This window comes from Peromyscus eremicus, chromosome X (genome assembly GCF_949786415.1).
Source record: "Peromyscus eremicus chromosome X, PerEre_H2_v1, whole genome shotgun sequence".
Taxonomy (NCBI): domain Eukaryota; kingdom Metazoa; phylum Chordata; class Mammalia; order Rodentia; family Cricetidae; genus Peromyscus; species Peromyscus eremicus.
This window is the reverse complement of record NC_081439.1, coordinates 98,632,180-98,651,346: the sequence shown is the minus strand read 5'-3', so window position 1 is coordinate 98,651,346 and position 19,167 is coordinate 98,632,180. Positions and strand designations below refer to the sequence as shown.

Genomic DNA, 19,167 nt, shown 5'->3' with positions numbered 1-19,167 from the left:
CTCACAAAGATCCACCTGGCTCTGCCTCCCTAGTGCTGGCATTAAAGGTGTGTGCGATTGCCGCCCAGCTTGTTTTGTTCTTTGAGACAGGGTTCCATGTAGCTCAGGCTGGCCTCCTATGCCCTATGTTCATGAAGGTGGGCTTGAAATTAAACTTCTGATCCTCCTGTCTCTACCTTCCATATACTGAAGTACAGAGGTGTACCATCTTAACCAGTTTATGTGTAGCTGAGAATCAAACTCAGGACTTATGCATGCAAGGCAAGTACTCTGCCAACTGAGCTACATGCTTAACCTGGATCTTTCACTATTCTGGTTTATGCCATGATTGTCACATATCTGGACACTTAGGCCAGCCTTCTCCAAGACACTGCTCCAGCCCATAGCCAGTCACCTGTCATATCACAACCCACCCCTCATATCACAACCATGGTAACCTTCCTTGCCTTACATCTCTGACTTTGCATGTCACATACCTATATTATTTCAATGACTATCTCCAGAGTTGAACTTGGACATCATATTTCATCATTTTATAGCCTTTCTATTGCCAAGTCTCTAGGCTTGCTCCTATGTTAGTGCTAAACAGAGCTTTATTAATGGGCAACTAAAACTGTTTTCTATCCATCTGAAGTAGGGAGCAGGATATTTCCATTTGTGCAACTTTGTGACATATACTTTATCTATTTAGAGTTCTACTTCAAAGGAAGATAATGTTAACTCTAGTTTTGTGGAGTGCTTTTTCATATGGTGGATGGGATCTGGTCACAGATACTGAATTTTAAAAATACCTTTATTAATTTTATTTCTATGGGTGTTTTGCCTGCATGTGTGTATGTATACTATGTGAGTGCCTGGTGTCCGTGAAGGTCAGAAGAGGGTATCAGATCCCCTGAAACTGGAATTACAGGTGGTTATGAACTACCACATGAGTGCTGGGAATCAAACCTGGGTCCTCAGAAAGAACAACAAATGCTCCTAACTGCTAAGCCATCTTCCCAGCCCCCTAAGTAACTTTTGAAGTTAAGCCAGATCTAGTAACTTTTAATACAAATAAATCCTGAAATGGGAAATTTCTATAAATGACAAACAATGCAGGTCCTGGGATCTTACTTCGCTGTAATGAACATCCATCATTCCAGCATCTTCTTTCATGGCTCCTTCTTCATCTATATTGGGAGTAATTTTCTTGAAGGCTGAACACCCACTAGGGAATAATTCTGTGTGGAAAATCAGAAAGGGAGTATATTTATTACCAAAAAAAAATGTTTGGTAAATAACAGACGCCCTTAAAAGGATACACTATTTTTATAACACAAATGACCTTGGGTCAAAGTCATAAGTACAAATTTCAGCCATGAAAATAATGTCATGTATTACTCAGCTCTATTATAGTCTATCACTCTTCTCCCTGCTCAAAGTGAGCCCAAATTCATTATAAGTTGTGTTTTTGGTGCATCATCTTCAACAGCTGGTGTAGATGATCTCCTAGTATAAAAATTATATTCAAATACTCATCTCTTGTACATTTGATCTAGCATCTAGACAAGAGGGCAAACACTTTTGGGGTAATAACTGAATGACCTTTGGTAATCATCTCTAGTGTTTAAATTTCACTGAGGGTTGGAAAGGGAAGTCAGTCAGTTATTGGAAGAGACTAGCCAAGGATTTACTTGACAGACAGGAAGTGAAACACATGGCAGAGATAAAACATCCTTGGAGAAACTGAACGGGGCATTAAAAAAAAAACATGGGTTTGAAAGTTAGACAGACCTGACTCTACCACGGCTTCACTGTGTGAATTTGGATGTTTGTCTCCCTAGTATTTATAAGGTTTCTTCATCCTCATTACTACCTCTACTACCATAATAACAAGAATAATACTAAAGATTAGTTTGTGAGAGTTACATGAACACACGTTTGGAATAGAGCCTAATGAATTATTATTGCTAAATAAGCCTCTCAATGTTAGGAAGTAACTTTCTCAAGACAGAATTAAAGAACAGCTGGCAGCTGGAGCCTGGGAAGGAAGGAACTCTAGCTGAAAAGAACTTTTTACGACTATGGCCCAAATTGTTCTTGTGGAGTGAGATTCTACCTGGAGAAGCCACATGGTTTTCCTACAATCTGGGTTTTCTAGGATCTTGTGTTTAGAGAACAAACAAAGGCATACTTCAGATGTACCTGGCATCAAACTTATAGCCATCCTCCTGTCTCTGCCTCCCAAGTGCCGAGATCATGGGTGAGGTACACTCCGCCTAGCTTTGATTTGGACCCTTGATTTAATGCTTCATAGATATTGCTTTCATATTTCCGCATGCCTTTCTAAAGATGGAAACAGTCCAAGTGATCCCAGGAAAAGAGTGGGTAGGATTTTGGAGGAGGGGGTAGCAGGGCCAATTCTTGCTTTGTTTTGTTTTTTTTGTTTTTTTGAGACAGGGTTTCTCTGTGTAGCTTTGCGCCTTTCCTGGAACTCACTTTGGAGACCAGGCTGGCCTCGAACTCACAGAGATCCACCTGGCTCTGCCTCCCAAGTGCTGGGATTAAAGGTGTGCGCCACCACCGCCCGGCAAGGGCCAATTCTTAATAGAATACTACTGCCAGCCAGAAGAGTAAGGGGTAAGATCTTGAGGTGAGAGCATAAGTGTGTGTGTGTGTGGGGGGGGGGGTTGACCAGGAATAAACAAGGGAATGAAGTGCTTTGTGGAACTTTAGCTATATGACACTGAGTACAAAACTTGGGAATGAAAGCAGCATTACCCTATAAGGAATTAGAAGAGACGCTATGGAGGAGGAAATTACATCTTCTGGGCTTATGGGGAATCCGAAGGCCCGAAGCTTTGCTGAACGAGGATGCTATGTGGTGGTACAGGAATGCAGAAAACTTGACTCTTGTCTTCCCTGGGGGAAAGAGTTGTGCCCTCTCTCAGGAAAAGAGAGAAGAATGCCAAAGTCTAGTCTTTAGAGAGTGAGATCCAGAAACGCTGAGGTTCTCAGACAAAATGAAAGACATTCTGACTTATCTTGGAGGTTATATTTCAGGACAAGAAAAGAGTAACCACAATCCCCCCATCACTGCTTCCGCTTGACTTGGGGAAAGGGAAAGACATGAGAATCTGTTTGTAAGGTATCTCTGATACAAAGAGCAAGGGCAAGGTTGCTGGTTAGAGGGTGGGGTGGGGTCAGGGTCAATTGCATTCCTCTGTCCACTTTCATTTTCTTTCTTTTTTTTCTGACAGGGAGGGGGCAGAAATGAGACAAGGTCGCCCACTGTAGCCAGCGCTCACTATGTGGCCCAGGTTGGCCTCCAACTTCTAACCCTCCCACTCCTGAATGCTGCAATTCTAAGCCTCAGCCACCATTCCTAGCTTCCTTCTTCCCCCTTTCCTGGCTCTTCAGTGCCTGAAACAAGGAACGGAAGGTTCCAGCAGTGGTCTTTCACTTGTGCAGATATCCCTGGGGGCCAGGAAAATACTGGATAGAACAAACTTGATTTTTATAAAAAAAAAAGTCTAAATGATAGAACATTTGCTTCCAATGTATCAGCTGATTGGCATCCTATTCCGTTGCGATTAAGAGTATTTTTATAGCTCTCTTCAAGAGAAATGGCTTAGGGGCCAGCCGAGGGCATAACTCAACAATGGAGGACTTGTGTACTATGTACACCACCCTGAGTTCCATCCCAGAGGAATGAGCTTCAAGTACAGTGCTTAGAAATTCGTGCTAGACACCTGTCAGGGATTTAAAATGTAAACACGCCTCTTATCTGCAGTATCAATGGACAATTAATTGAAAACAAAGAATTCTAGAATACTTTGATGGTCATCACTAAATGTTACTTAAAACATATTTTGCTTAAATATTCGGGTCTTCTCTAGACTTTTCTAATGATGCTGGGTTGCAGAGTTTTCACAATGGATAGTAGCTATCCCCACCAGATAGAACAAACTTAATTTTTATTTTTTAAAGAAGTCTACATGACAGAACATTTGCTTCCAATGTATCAGCTAAGACAGCATTTTATTCCATCTTGATCAAGAATATTTTTATAGTGCACTTAACTGTTTTAGATTAGCCAACTATCTTGATATCACTCTCATAGTTTAAGCAGCTAATTGAAAAAAGAAGCTGTTTTGGAGAGTTTTTCAATCTCTGAAGCTAAGGTGGAAAAAACCCTGAGGATTTTTTTTACTACTGCTGCTCTTTTAGAATTAGGTTTTCTGGTTTAAGGAAGTAGAATTCTCCAGGTCCAAAAATAGACAGAACCTATAAGTAAATATAGAAACAGCATTCAACATTAACATTTAACATTTCTTTGTTTAAAATGCAAAACATCATTTTCCTCCTTCGCTCTTTGATTTTAATGAAGGATAAATTTGAAAGCACCTTAAGGGTAATATGAAATACTTAATGACAAGTTTGGGCTACATCCACTTGTTAAGACATGTCAGATTGGTGATGAAGGTAGCTAGCTGCTTAATATTTAAACAACTAGAGCAAAAATAGTTCTTCCAAAGCTAAGGATGGACTAATGGAGATAACTCATTCTTGGTTTTGCTTAGGCTGAAGGTCTTTGTACCTGTGAATAAAACAAGATTCTTGGGAAGAATTTCTAATATAATTACCTATTTTTAAAATCTAAAGGGTTTATGCATAATGGAACTCTTACTTCAGGTGCTCACTAATTAGAAAGCTGGGCTAACTGGAAGCCAGTTTCTCTGGAAAGCATTTAAAGCCACAGCATTGTGTTAAAGATCTTCGTGTCAATGGAGTGGGAATGAGTAACTTTAAGTTTTGTGTTTGGGGCGACCTGACAAACATACCAGTGTTATAATTTAAAAAGAAGAAATGAATCTTCTTTTAACAAATTCTTTCTCCATTTCCGAACTACTCATAGGGACTGGGTGTGTAGCTTGGTGCTAGAGCACATGCTAATCACGCCTGTAGCCATCTGACCAATCCTTAGAAGCAGAAAAAAAAGAAGAAAACGAAAGCAATATATGCACTAAAAGGAGAAAACTGGAATACACTCATTTTTTGGTTTTTTTTTTAGATAAGTCATTCTTAATTTTTGTTTAATTTAAAGCCCTTGTACTTGTGAGTAAAACAAGATTCTCAGGAAGAATTTCTAATATAATTACCTATTTTCAAAATCTAGAGAGTTAATTCTTAATAATTCGTAATGAGCCTGGAATTCTATTTCAGGTTCATACTCTGTAATTCACCCTGACTTGGAACTCACCATGTAGCCCAAGCTACCTTGGGTTTTTTGGCAGTCTGCCTGCCTTAGCCTCAATGTGCTGGGATTATAGACCCCATTACACCTAGCTGATATACCAATTTGAAAACTTAGATTGTTCAAAAGCATTTCGGTATCAAAATATTAATTTAAAATACAAGTAAAATGCTGGAGATATTGCTCAGATGGTAGTATGCTTGCTTAGCATTCACAAATCTCTGGGTTTGGTATCCAATGGTGCATGAACTGGGTGGGCATGGTGGTACATGCCTATAATCCCAGCACTTGGGAGCAAGAGGCAGGAGGAGAAGTTCAAGGTCATCCTTGGCTACATAGCAAGTTTGAGGGCTGCTTGGGCTACATGAGATCCTACCCTGCCCCAAATTTAAATGAAATGAATGCATAGTTTAATCATTGTAGTCATGTTTGGGAAGAATCTCTACAATGGCCATTATTTTACAAATGGCCCTAAACACTGAACCTTAGATGTGAAATGAAAAAACACAGAAAGTCCAGAGTTAAAAAGCAAAAAGACAAGGTTGTATCCTCATAGCTAAAGCCTGACTAATAAGAAGACTCCTTTAAGTTGCTTTCATTTTGCCCTCATGTTATTTGGTTGACTGGCTTGAAGCAAGCAGCTTGAACACTGATACATAGCAGATGTCTTGATTGCAATCATCACTGCAAATTAACTTTTAAACCTTACTCAATTGTTTTGCTATTTGAGTAGTTCTAATACTCCGCAATACTATTTGGGAACAGAGAAGCATACAGGCCGATCCCTGAATTGGAAATCTTGAATTAGGGATGCAGAGCTATTGACGTCCTTCAAGGGCCTGATTCCCATTAACACTCAGGTATCATTGCATAAAAATGGCTCTAGACACCTAGTCCACAGACAGTTGTTGGGGAAGGATAAGGAGGGAGAATAAAGTGATCTGCCTGTATTATGCAGAGCTTCTCATAAGCCCTAAGAAGAATTTCATTTGTGGCAGTCATCCAGGGACATAGTCTTGGGAAATAAACACTGGGCATCAGGCCCAGCCGTGTACTATTTAACTTATTCTTGTAACCTTCTACAGAAACCGAAGCCAAAATGAGCAATCCAGTCTTCTTTTATAACAACGTCTGTTCAGCACTGAATGAGGCTGAAGGTAAACATATTTTTAAGAGCCCCATTCTATCCCATTCACAATTGCAAGCTGCAAAGATAAAAATTATTTTGCCCGCTGAGAGTCCTCCCATCTCAGAACAGGAAGGTCTTACTTTTTCGGTGAAGAAATTCTGCAACTAGAGCCGCTACGTGGACATAACACATGGCAGCCTAGAAATGGATGACAGAGAAAGAAGTGTCAGAATGTGTTCAAAGGAGTTGGAGGAGTCCCAGGGGGAACAAAATTTTAAGCAGTCACCTCAGAAAAATCTCCATTTTTCACATGAATTTTGGCCATACTGTCGAGCCAGGTTTTCCTCAGCTCTGGTGTGCTGGCATAAGATTTAGCTAAGCTATACTGGAGGTCAATTAGCATTTCCGGATCTTTCTCATGCTCCTTCATTTGGGCAGTGGCCATAAGAACAGTTCGGATTCTCTTGGTCAAATCTTTGACTTCTGTGGGAAAAGCAGTTGCCTAATTTCAAAACAAAACAAAACAAAACCCATACATTTAGCAGTATTATCAATAGGCTCTAAGCATGATCATCCAATCCTGGGCAACTTAATAAAGTTTCTACTACTTGTTAACAGTTCGTGGTACTGTGTTGCATGTGGCAACTCTAAAGAAGTTTTAATTAGTTATTTTTTTTAAATATGTAACTTACTAGGCTTCAAAGGCTTTTGAACTCGATGGCAATATACTTACAGTACATAAAAACATGACCTTTGGAGTCACACTGGCTGGCTTTGGATCCTGGCTCCTCCACTGTGAATTCTGTATGTTTGTGGTTTACTTATAACAGTAACTGAAAGTTCTTGAGAGCACATCGGTACCAGGTAGTGATCTGGGTACTTTATATGTTTTCATTTTTACAACAATCCTATATATTAAGTAGTCTTCTGGTGCATTTCTACCAATGAGAAAACTGGGGTGTGGAGCGCCTGAGAGGCTCAGCCAGTGTGTCCTGGCTGGCAAGTCATGGAGACAGGACTTCTGTCCAGGCAATCTGGAGCTCCAGAACTAGTGCTCTACAGGCAATTTTCCACACTGATAAGTGTGCCTGTCTTGCCCACCGACTGTAGCACACACCCCAGTGAAGATCCTGCTGCCAATTTTCCGTTTCCACAAATGAGAGGTTGTGAGTCACATGACACTCCAGAGAGGTTAAAGAGAACATTAACCTCTCAAAGTGTTTCTGACCTCAAGATGGGGATGGGACAAGTACATGGTTATGGGACTTAATGAGAAGATAATATGCTGTTCTGCCTTTTTGTCTGCTTTAAAAATAATTAGTATATGCATCTTAGCTCTTTCTGCTTATTAACAGAAACTTGACTTCCTGAAGGAAAGGCTTACCTTATTGTAACAGGGTTTGTTGGCAATGGTGGCCTTAGTAGATACCACTAAGTCATTCACAAACGAGTCAAGGGTTCTCAAGGAGAGCCAGCCTCAGTCCTATGCACTTGGAAAATGTCACTTGCTACCTGTCTAACATGGCGTTGAGCGTGGTAACAACTGGGAACATGAATTCTTAGAGCATGAGTAAAATAGCTGAAATAGCATACATTGCTTCTGTGCTCCTGGGATTAGTTGGACTGCACACTGATCCCCTGGGAAACCAGCAGTGCTGCTTGAAAAGCAAACTTTCCCAGACTGGGAGCAGCTGGCCCTACTCAGTGTTTTTCTCCCTGCAAGCGGCATTCCTACGGGAATGGTTTTTTCGGTACACAGTTTCTACACGTCCCAAGCATCAATATGTTGTGACTGTGAGCTTTGCATTTTTTTTCAGATTTTATACGATATTGTCAAATATACTAGAACATGACCTTTCCCAAGAATGGGGACAGTTTATCTCCCTGGAAGGACATCAGGACATGTCCTCCAGGCAACCCAATGAGAGATGCATTCTGAAACTGCTCTAGTTTTTAAGCAGGTGTGAAACAGCAATGGTTGTCAGAATCTTAGGTTTGCTTCTGATGAACTGGGGCTGAGGAATGACAGCCACAATCAGTGAACAGAACTTTTGGAAGTCACAAAACCAACAAATATGAAACCCTTTTGTGCCATTTCTCATCTGTTGCCAATGGATCTGTTAGCCATTCTAAGAAGTGAGATTTTTCTCCAATTTCAAACTCGGTGTTTAATTAGCGAGTATTATAAACGGTAACAACTGTTAAGGAAGAAAAATGCTTTCATTTTCTGAGCAAGTTTAGAAATCAAGCAGAGAAAACGACAGAGATTTTTTTATTACTAACAGATGTGCATTTGTTTAATCTATTCAGTTAATGCTGAATATAATTGCTAGAGATCCAGTAGTATATAAAAGCTATCAACTCATAAAGCTCACATTCTATACATTCCATACTAACAATCACTGTAAATTCCATGACATTTAAGGGTATAAATTTAAGGCTGTAAACTCCCTTTGTTAGTTACAGTGGTTTTTATTCATTATTGTGGTGTTGGGGATCAAAGCCAGGGCATTCATTGTACATGGTAAGTGCACACTCTACCAGTGACTTACAATCGCAGCCAAAGTGGTTTCAGTTTATTCCATACCTTCATAGGTCTGTCGCTATTGGCAAAATTATTGATAATGAATAAAGACTCCTGAAATCTTGAGCCTCCACTTAGGGCTACATCAGCTATCAGCTGACTTACAGCAATTATTATCTGTGGGAAGAAATAAAGGTTATTTTTTTATTTTCAAATAGCTTTGAAGAAATCCTGCTCCGGGAGGTAGGGAGGGGAATCGCTATACTGTGTCCAGGCTGGCATCTAACTTCTGTCTTCCTGCCTCTGTCTCTTCAGTAGCTGGGTCTGCAGGCTCGCTGCCATGCCCAGCTTTCCAATGCTCCTTTTAAAGATTTTACACAGTCATGGTTTGTGGTGTTTGATTGTAATCCCAGTACTCAGGAGGCAGAGGCGGAGGCAGAGAGGCAGAAAGGTAGAGAGGTAGAGGCAGAGGCAGCAACAGGACCACTGTGAGTTTCAATGCAGCCAGGACTATATGGTAAGACCCTGTCTTTAAAAAAGTAGTGATAAAAAAGAAACAGAAATCAAGATTCCACACCACACACCTGATACAATGGTGGTGATCAGGCCTTCCCACTGAATGTGCTCACATGATGGCAGTTATGATGAATTTGAGCATGACTGACCTTTTTCTTCAACGGTTTCTCACTCTGTATCACTTGTCTATTCTATATAATGTGCTAGTCTACAACCTTGAGTGAATGTCAAAATAATTCATGCTCAGATGTTAATGGCTGGATGCCTTCCTCTTGATCCAAGAAGACAAGATACAGTAGTGACTATGAATGCTCTGGGGTCAGAATGCCTTACATCCAAATTCTGACTTTATTGGCTGGTTAACACTTTAAATTTTCTTACACTTGTTTATTTTATTTTATTACTTCCTTGGGTGTGGAGGCCTGCAATGGATCAGAAGACAACTTGTGGGACTTATTTCTAGCCTTCTACCATGAAGGACCCAGGTATCAAACTCCAGTTATCAGGCTCCACAGCAAACACATTTATTCACTGAGCCATTTCTCCAGCTTATAGTTAACTCTTCATTGAGCACTTTCTGTATGCTAGATGCTATTCTAAGTCTTTATATTTATTAACTCATCTATACTAAATAAAGCACCGACAGAGCTGATATTTAGGCCCAGAGAATGGACTCTAATAGAAAATTTCAGGCATACTGGTAAATGAATCAAAGCCATATTTTAGGGATGGTGGGTATTCAACTGACTTCACACAAAAGCAAATAGTAAAAGAGCTCACAGGTAGTGCTGCCTGGCTCTACTATGCAGCCAGAACTCTAAAAAGGATTTTTAAGGGATTATTATTTTCTAGTAGAATTGTAGTTGATTGATGGCAATTTCAAAAAAGCAGCTAATGGTTGTTTCCCTATCAAAAACCTTTTCTCCAGTAAATAGCTCTGATGGGACAGATCAAAGAAGATACATAACTAGAGACTGTCTATATTACACAGTAGCCTACTGAGCCAACCAGTCCCAACTGTGCTTAGATTCTAAGTTGTTACACCAAATAATCACAACGCTATGGAGATGTGAAATAATAATTATCACACAGTGTGTTCTCTGTGCTGTGCCAGCTGCTACATACACTTCCTTTTTCACCTTCATACTAACCATGCAAGGTATCAAATACTCGGCCTCATTTTACAGACGAGCAAACTGGTTCAGCCAGATTGAGTAACTCACCTAGGGTCACACAGCACATAAGTAGTAGAGCTATAAGTTAAGCAAATAGTTAGCTCTATAAAATTCTGTGATTTCCACAAAATCTTGAGACTAATTTCATTGTTTGTTGAGATGGGGTCTTGCTATGTTATCCAGGCTGATCTTGAACTTGTGGGCTCAAGTGATCCTCTTGCCTTCGTCTCTCAAGTATATAGGACAGGTGCATGCTAGCGCCCCCAGGTCAATTCTTTTTTAATTTTTGTTTTTTTTTGAGACAGGTTCTTGTCCTGTAGCCCAGGCTGGCTCAAATGTGCAATCCTCCTACCTTAGTCTCCCACATGTTTGCATTTTAGGCATGTGCCATCATGCCTGGCACTCTTTCACTGTTAAATACAGGTTCTACTGATGCATGCCAAACAACCCGTATCACCTGCCGTCTGTTATCTAACAATGTAATTTCATCATCTTACTTGAGCCTCCCAAAATTCTATGAGGTAGAGTTTCTCCCATTTTGTATTTAAAAAGGCTGTGAGGTACAGAGAGGCCATTGTCATGGAATCTGAGCTAGGGCATACACTCAAAACTTATACCTTAGAGAAGCCTTGTACAAGAGAAAGAGGATGGGAGTCATATATATAAGTAGCCACAATGAATAAGTAGCCACAATGAAAAAGAGATGGAAGTGAAACTTGCTTTATTTATTTGTGTGTGTGCATGTGTGTGTGTGTGTGTGTGTGTGTGTGTGTGTGTGTGTGTGTACATGTGAAGATCAGAGAATCACTTGCAGATGTCCTTTCTCTCCTTCCACCATGTGTCTTTTGGTGATCAAACTCAGGTCATCAGGCTTGGCAGCAAACACTTTTACCCACTGAGCCGTCTTGCTGACCCGAAATTTATTTTGATATATTTTAACTACCCCCTCCCCAATTTGACAAATCATTTCAATATATAAACAATATAAGTCAACTTAGATGCTCTATTTTTTTATGCACTTAGTCTTTATACTTTCAACACATCTCAGTTTGGACCAGTCACACTTCAAGTAGCAGATGGTCACATGGTCTGAGAACTATGGCACAGAAAGGGAAAGGCAGACAATGGTTTCTTTTGCAGTGCTGAGACTGGAACCCAGAGCCTTGTGCATGCTTGGCAAGTACTCCACCACTGAGCTCTAACCTCAGCCCTATTTTGACCTTTTGTTTTGAGATACAATGCCTCTCATGTTACCCAGGCTGGTATCGATCTCACTCTACCCACAAGGCAGGACTTGAAGTTGCTATCTTCCTGCCTTAGTCTCCCAAGTAACTATAGATGTTGATCTTTGTGGAGGGGGGTGGAGGGGAGCACATGTTTGCAGGTGCACATCTGTGCCTATATGTGGAGACCAGGGGTCAACCTTGGGTGCCATTCTTCAGAAGCTGTCTATTTAATTTGCGGGGGCAAGGTCTCTCACTGGCTTAGAACTTGCCAAGTAAGGTTAGCCTGGTTGGCCAGTGGGCCCTGGGGTTTTGCCTGTTCCCATTTCCTCAGTCCTGGGATTACAAGTGCATACCACATGCCCATTTTTAATCCTAGCACTTAGGAGGCAGAGACATCCAGATCTCTGTGAGTTCAAGGCCTAGTCAAAGAGTGAGTTCCAGGACAGTGAAGGCTACACAGAGAAATCTTGTCTAAGAAAACAAAACAAAACAAAAAAGCCAAAATCCAACCAAACAAAGAAAACACCAAAAAAATGTTTTATCTGTATGAGTACAGGTATTTAGACTACATGTATGTCGGTACCCCTGTGCACGTATATGCCTTGTACCCAAGGAGGCCAGAACAGGACAACAGATCCCCTGGGCTGGAGTTACAGATGGTTGTGAGCCACCATGTAGGTGCTGGAAATCAAACCTAGGTCCTCTGGAAAAACAACCAGCGCTCTTAACCACTGAGCCATCAGTCCAGCCCCATGCCCAGCTTTTTAATGTGGGTTCTCAGGATCAAATTCAGGTACTCATGCTTGCATAACATGCATCTTACCAACTGAGCTGTCTTTATAGCTACAGATGTTGATTTTGATAGAGGCCTGTGACCTTCGATTGCTACTCACCTGCAAGTGTGTCCTCAAGAAGGTTTTCCTTTTCGTATACTCAAAGTTGTTTCTCATCAAAAGGTACAAAAGAGCGGATGCCTCATTCCTGGTTGAGCTGATCTTTGAAGTACAACACTTTAAAACCTCATAGCAAAATGCAGCACACATGTTTACTCTTCCTTTGAAAAAGGCTGAGGGAAACTAACCAAGGAAAATAGAATGAGCGTCTGAAAATCTAATAAAATCCACCAATTATCAAGCGTCAGACTGTGCCTCACCTAAAACCATGCTGGGTGCTTTAGAGGATAACAAATTTATATGAGGCCAGAGCTCTGTTCTCAAGACAGTCTGAGCTTGTGACCATGCAGACAAGCATATGTTAATGGTAGGACAAGTCAAGTCAGTGGAGCAGCCGTTACAAAAATGGAAAGGTGTTTGGTATAAATGCTGTCAGTCTGAGAAGAGCCCAAGACAGTCCAAAATATATGAGGAACAGAGGTTCAGTGATCTACAGAATAAATGAATGACTGAATGATGAATGACGCCTCTCAAATGGGGTCTTATGATGGGAAGAACAGTTGCATTGCTTAGTGTTTGCTTTATATATAAAAGCTCATTTTAATGTTCCATGTGCTGAGAAAATGATAACAAAGCCATTAGGAGTGAAACTGATCATTTTATTTTTAACGAAATAGAGATGGGCAGAGTGAAATGTTCATATACACCTGTCTATTTTCTACTCCACAAACAGTGCCAATTAAGACACATTGTGTCATAGAAAAAAGAGCACCCAAGTGGTCACCAAGTTTTCACAACAGCCAAGTGGCCCGCTGCTTTGAGAATGTATTCAGCCGGCTGCTTTGCAGAAGATAAACTACATATCTAACATGGGCTTGTTAGAATTTCCTGTGCTTGCAAGTCGAGACAGGCAAGCTGCTTCAGAATGCATAATGGCCATTTTTGCAGGGATTCTATAGATTCAGTGTCATCTACTTGGAAACCTTGAATTTAAATCCACATTTCAGGAATTTATCCGCTGGGTTTTCTTTGTGTGTGTGTGTGTGTGTGTGTGTGTGTGTGTGTGTGTGTGTGTGTGTGTAGCAAGTGCAGTGTTAGTCAGGCAATGGATGTTTAATAAATGCATTCTGACGGGAAAATTGGGAAATCTCATAAAGTTTCACAGGATTAGATCAACTCTTGCTAGACAAGATACTCCAGTATGAAAACATTTAAGGGTGGGCATAGCTCCATGCAGTTAATTCCTACAGTAAGTCTTCTTACAGCACTTGAGACATGGCCAAAATCATGATTAACTTCCTCAGTGCTAGTTCTAATGTGCCCTTTCATCTCACTTGCCCATTCTGTACCTCATGAGGATGCTGACACTCTTTCCCCCTTTGGCTTCCATGACACTTCCAGTCTTCCCTTTTTTTTTTTTTTTACCACTTCTGTCACTGTTCCCCTTGTCTCCTTCACAGATTTCTCTTTCAACCCCTTCTGTGTTACCTTCTCCAATGTTCTGATCCCAATCTCGGCTTTCCCCCTAGATCCTTCCAGGGGAAATCCAGCCATTCTGCTCAGTTCCCTTATAAGCAGATATTCTCCCGACTAAGTCCAGTTATACTAGCCCTTTATGTTCTAGAATATTCCAAACTCTTTCCTGATGCAAGAATTTTGCAAAAGCACGTACTTCTTCCTGGGTTATTCTTCCTTAAACCGTTTGTGTGGCTAGGTCTTTTTCATACTTCATATCTTACTATATAATGTATATCAGTTTGAGATAGTCCCCAAATTATGATGGTCAAATGAAGAGTTTAAAATATTACAGTGGGCCGGGCGGTGGTGACACATGCCTTTAATCCCAGCACTCGGGAGGCAGAGGCAGGCGGATCTCTGTGAGTTCGAGGCCAGCCTGGGCTACAGAGTGAGTTCCAGAACAGGCTCCAAAGCTACACAGAGAAACCCTGCCTCAAAAAAAAATTACAGTGGAGCAAAAGAGGTATGTGTTCAGTAGAGATTTTAATGTCAAATTCTGAGTTTTGTTCTCTTTCTAAGTGCAATATAAGGTATGAAATTTGTATTCTGGGTGGTAGCAGCAAGCCACAGCTCCCAAACAGACATGGGATCTGGAGGGGAAACAACAAATGCCTTCAGTGTGCTGTGTTGCTAAAGTATGATGCCCAATAAATCATGTTGAAGGCCATTTTAACTCACTTATTTTCCACTTAAAATGGGTTAACTGGTCTGTCACCCCATCAAAAGTTAAAGGCATTTGTACTCTACCGTAGCATTTTGCTTGTTTCTGTCCTAGAACTGAATGTAATTAGGAGTTGTTCTGTTGTTCATTCTCTGTCTCTACCTCCCAAGAGTGAACATCCTTAGGTCGGAGAGTATTCTTGTTTTGTATCTCCACAATCATATCTCCAGTAGCTAGTACAGCACTTGAGACTGTGCTCAGTAAATACAGAATAGATGAATGGAAAATGACTCCAACCCAGAGCTTTCTCCAGATCCATGGATTTCAATGTTACAGAGGAACCTTGAATTCAATACAAGACAGTATTCATTATTTTTTACCTTACGTATAGTTTGTTCCCTAGACTTCAAATCTGAGAAAACACCCACCATTTTATTGGTGAACTGGTGATCAAGTCCAATAATTCTCTTTAGTGTATATTCTATCTCCATATTCATGCACCAATGACTTTTTCTAGGCCCTCATCTCTTTTTTACTATGTTTTATTTATATCTTTTTTCACTGTTCGGTACTACACCACCAATCTCTTTTCTTCTCTTCCTCTCTTCCTTTTATTATTCATTCATCCGTGTTTCATTATGCAGCTTTGACTGGCCTAGAACTTGCTACATAGACCAGGCTGCCCTTGAATTCACAGAGAGCTCCCTGCCTCTGCCTCCCAGCCAATGTCTTTCCTATACTATTTTTCAAGAGGTTTACTTTCCCCTGGTCACACAAATTCTCTCTTAATACATATCTAATTGTGTTACTTCCCTCCTTAAAACCTTTCCGTGCCTGTCTGATTCCTAAAAGACAAAGTCTAGTTCTTACGATGGCTGACTACACATTTTTCTACTTGCTGTTTATACTTTCAGTTTCATCTCCTCAGTCCACACTAACTCCTCCACCTACTGCTGAAGGGAAACTTCTGCTAAGCTCCACCCAGTTCTCTGGACAAACTTCACACCATGATGGCATTTGTTGATGTACATATATTTGTGCATATATGTATCTTCATGTGCATATTTTCATCTATTGCCCAGTAAGCCCTCAGGAGTATATGCAATAACTAAATACCTGGTAACTGTTAAATGAATTGTTTCTAAATGTATATCCATTCCTTTATCCTATCATGCTTGTAGAGAACTCACTTGTCCATGGGTTCCTTTATTCTTAAAGTATATTAAAGAATGGAAATTTTTTTTTAAGAATGGAAATTTTTTCAAAGCTTCACATTTACCTAATTTCTACATACAATGAAAGGTAAGGCTTGTTCATTGGCAGGTTATTATGCAAGATCCCAGAGTTCTAAAAGTTAGTTGCTGCTTTCAAAGTGCTTATGCACAGTTTTTTTTTTAAATAAGCAAGACCAGGGCTTCATCAGTGTTAGTCTTATTGTATGATAAGCAAGACAAAGAAAAATTGGTGAATTTGGTGAGTTAAAAATATCATTGGGTCTGGGAACGTGGTGCCCTGGGTTGAATCTTGAGAGAGAAAAGAGGATGCAGAGGGAGAAAGAGACCCTTGAAAAGGGCCTGCTGAAAATGTCAAGGTATAATGGTAAAAGCAAAAGCAGGCTCCGATTTTATAGGATTCTTCGCCCACTCCTCAATATAGGCATTGCTCTGCTGTGCTTGTAAGTACAAAGGCAGTGGTAGTTAGTGGCTGTTTGTATATGTCACCATAACGGTCTCCGTTCCTCTGTCTTCCCCTGAGCTCCTAGCAGTTCAAAGTTGTTCTTACCTTACTGATGAAAGATCTCAGTGAGGCAAAGACATGTTTCAGTGACACTTCAGATTGTCCATTTTTAAGAAAAGCAAGATGAATATCAAATACTTTTTTCATTAATGGGTTGTGGCCATCATTATTTAAAAGTTGGCTCTATAAAACATGAAAAGCAAAACAAAACAAAGCAAAAAACCCAGTTTATAGAAGCATTTAATTTATCCTCTCCCCTACATACAAGAGAACTAATTTTACTGCATGACCAGTATCTGCTTATGAATCTGCTATTTGCCTTTGGAAGTTTTTAGACTATTTTGAGTACTTTAGTTGAGAATATTCATGCGATCTTCAACTTAAATTGGAAATCTTGAAACCCCACATGAACTATATCTAGGATATTGAAACTCTTAAGCCAGGCATGGCAGCGCATGCCTTTGATCCTTACACTTGGGAGGCAGAGGCAGGCGGATCTCTGAGTTTGAGGCCAGCCTGGTCTATAGAATGAGATCCAGGAGAGCCAGGGCTGAACCCTGTCTTGAAAAAAAAAAGAAAGGGAGGGAGGGAGGGAAGAAGGGAGGGAGAGAGAGAAAAAGAGAGAGAGACGTTAGCATTTAGAATAGCTAAAAAAAAATTATTCTCCCAATGGAACACATCAAAATACATGAATATGGAAAGAATATTTCATCTCCCATCCCTCCTTCCTTTCTGTCTTCCTCATTTTCTTTTGTTCTTAAAGTTCTCTTTATGCAGCTCAGGGTGAGCTAAAACTTGCTACATACATATGCTGTGGGATGTTCTGTATGTCAAATATGTTGCTCTGATTGGTTAGTAAATAAAACACTGATTGGCCAGTAGCCAGGCAGGAAGGATAGGCGGGACAAGCAGAGAAGAGAATTCTGGGAAGTGGAAGGCTGAGTCAGAGAGACACTGCCAGCCGCCACCATGACAAGCATCATGTGAAGATGCTGGTAAGCCACAAGCCACGTGGCAAGGTATAGATTTATAGAAATGGATTAGTTTAAGATATAAGAACAGTTAGCAAGAAGCCTGCCACGGCCATACAGTTTGTAACCAATATAAGTCTCTGTGTTTACTTGGTCGGGTCTGAGCGGCTGTGGGACTAGCAGGTGAGAGAGATTTGTCCTGACTGTGGGCCAGGCAGGAAAACTCTAGCTACATACATAGCCCAGGCTGGCTCAAAGTCATGATCCTCTTGCTGAGATTATGCACATGTCCAGTCATGACTGACTGGAAGGAATATTTTTTAATTAACTTACATATTTGAAAACTTAAAAACAAATACAAAGGCAACTGGCCTTTGCATTTCTCTCGGAGACTAATAATTAAGACAAATAACAATTCTTTTAAAAAGTCTGTTATCTAATTTACTTTTGGAAGTACATTTTGTATAAGACATATTTATGCAATGGTAACAAACTGAACACTCCATGAGTTCAGAAAACAGATATGACAACTGACTATTTAAATGGGCATATAAAACAATATATAAATAATAAATAGTACAGCTGTACAGAGATATCAGTGACTTATGAAATTTGCTTTAAAATAAATCACCAAGGGGCTCCAATGTATAGTTCAGTGGCAAAGTGTCTGTCTACTATGTGATGGTCCTGGGTTCAATCCCCAACACTGCAAAAACAAACAAACAAACAAACAAAAAACAGAAAGGAGAAAACAAAAATTAAAATAAAAACATGGGGGCTGGAGAGATGGCTCTGTGGGTAAAAGTGCTTGGCATGAAAGCCTGAGGGGCTTAGTTCAAATTCCCAGAAACGATGTAAGATCAGACAAAGTAGCACAGCATCTGGAATCCCAGTAACTTCAAAAAGATCCCACATTCTCCTATGTCATCACCATCGCCATTTATTATTACAAAGTAAGAGAACAGTGACACACTATGTGCTTTGTATGCACCCAAAATAGGAAGTTAGCATTTGTAAAGTGCTTAAGAAATACATAAATATCTATTAAAAAATAAAAACATATCAGAAAAGCAGGGAGGAACGAAAGCCTAGTCATGAGACCCGATGTCCTATCTGCTGACATGATGAAAAATAGATGTGTGTTATTTTAATCAAAACAAACCTAATGTTTTGCAAGATCTCCTACTACAACTTCTTTCTTTCTTTGTATGTTTTTTGAGAAAGGGTTTCTCTGTGTCCTGGCTATCCTGGAACTCACTATGCAGACCACGCTGGCCTGGAACTCACAGAGAGCCACCTGCCTTTTCCTCCTGAGAGCTGGGATTAAAGGTGTGTGCCACCGCCCTGCTTACACCTCTTTATTAGTAAGCTATCCAATTCTCCCTTATAATGTCTTTGAGAAGTTTCCATATTATATCAGGAAGCCCAAAGCAATTAACTATATTACTTAAGAAAGGGGAGGAAACATACTGGATTGCCTTGTCCAGCCTTAATACAAGGGGAGGTGCTTAGTCTTACTTTACATGCCATGGTTTGTTGCTCTCCAGGGGATATCAGAGGAGAAACAGAGGAGGAGTGGAT

General features: G+C 40.3%; 1 protein-coding gene across 1 annotated transcript in view; it reads right to left on the bottom strand.

Moving 5' to 3' along the window:
* Positions 1-19,167, bottom strand: part of Dock11 (dedicator of cytokinesis 11) — a 138,366-nt gene that overhangs the window by 24,030 nt on the left and 95,169 nt on the right. Inside the window, exons 41-46 of the mRNA XM_059251530.1 lie at positions 16,661-16,798; positions 12,700-12,882; positions 8,953-9,066; positions 6,652-6,867; positions 6,506-6,563; positions 1,114-1,220 (exon numbers count right to left, since the gene is read on the bottom strand). Of these exons, the coding sequence (XP_059107513.1) occupies positions 1,114-1,220; positions 6,506-6,563; positions 6,652-6,867; positions 8,953-9,066; positions 12,700-12,882; positions 16,661-16,798 (816 nt within the window). The remainder of the gene's footprint in view (positions 1-1,113; positions 1,221-6,505; positions 6,564-6,651; positions 6,868-8,952; positions 9,067-12,699; positions 12,883-16,660; positions 16,799-19,167) is intronic.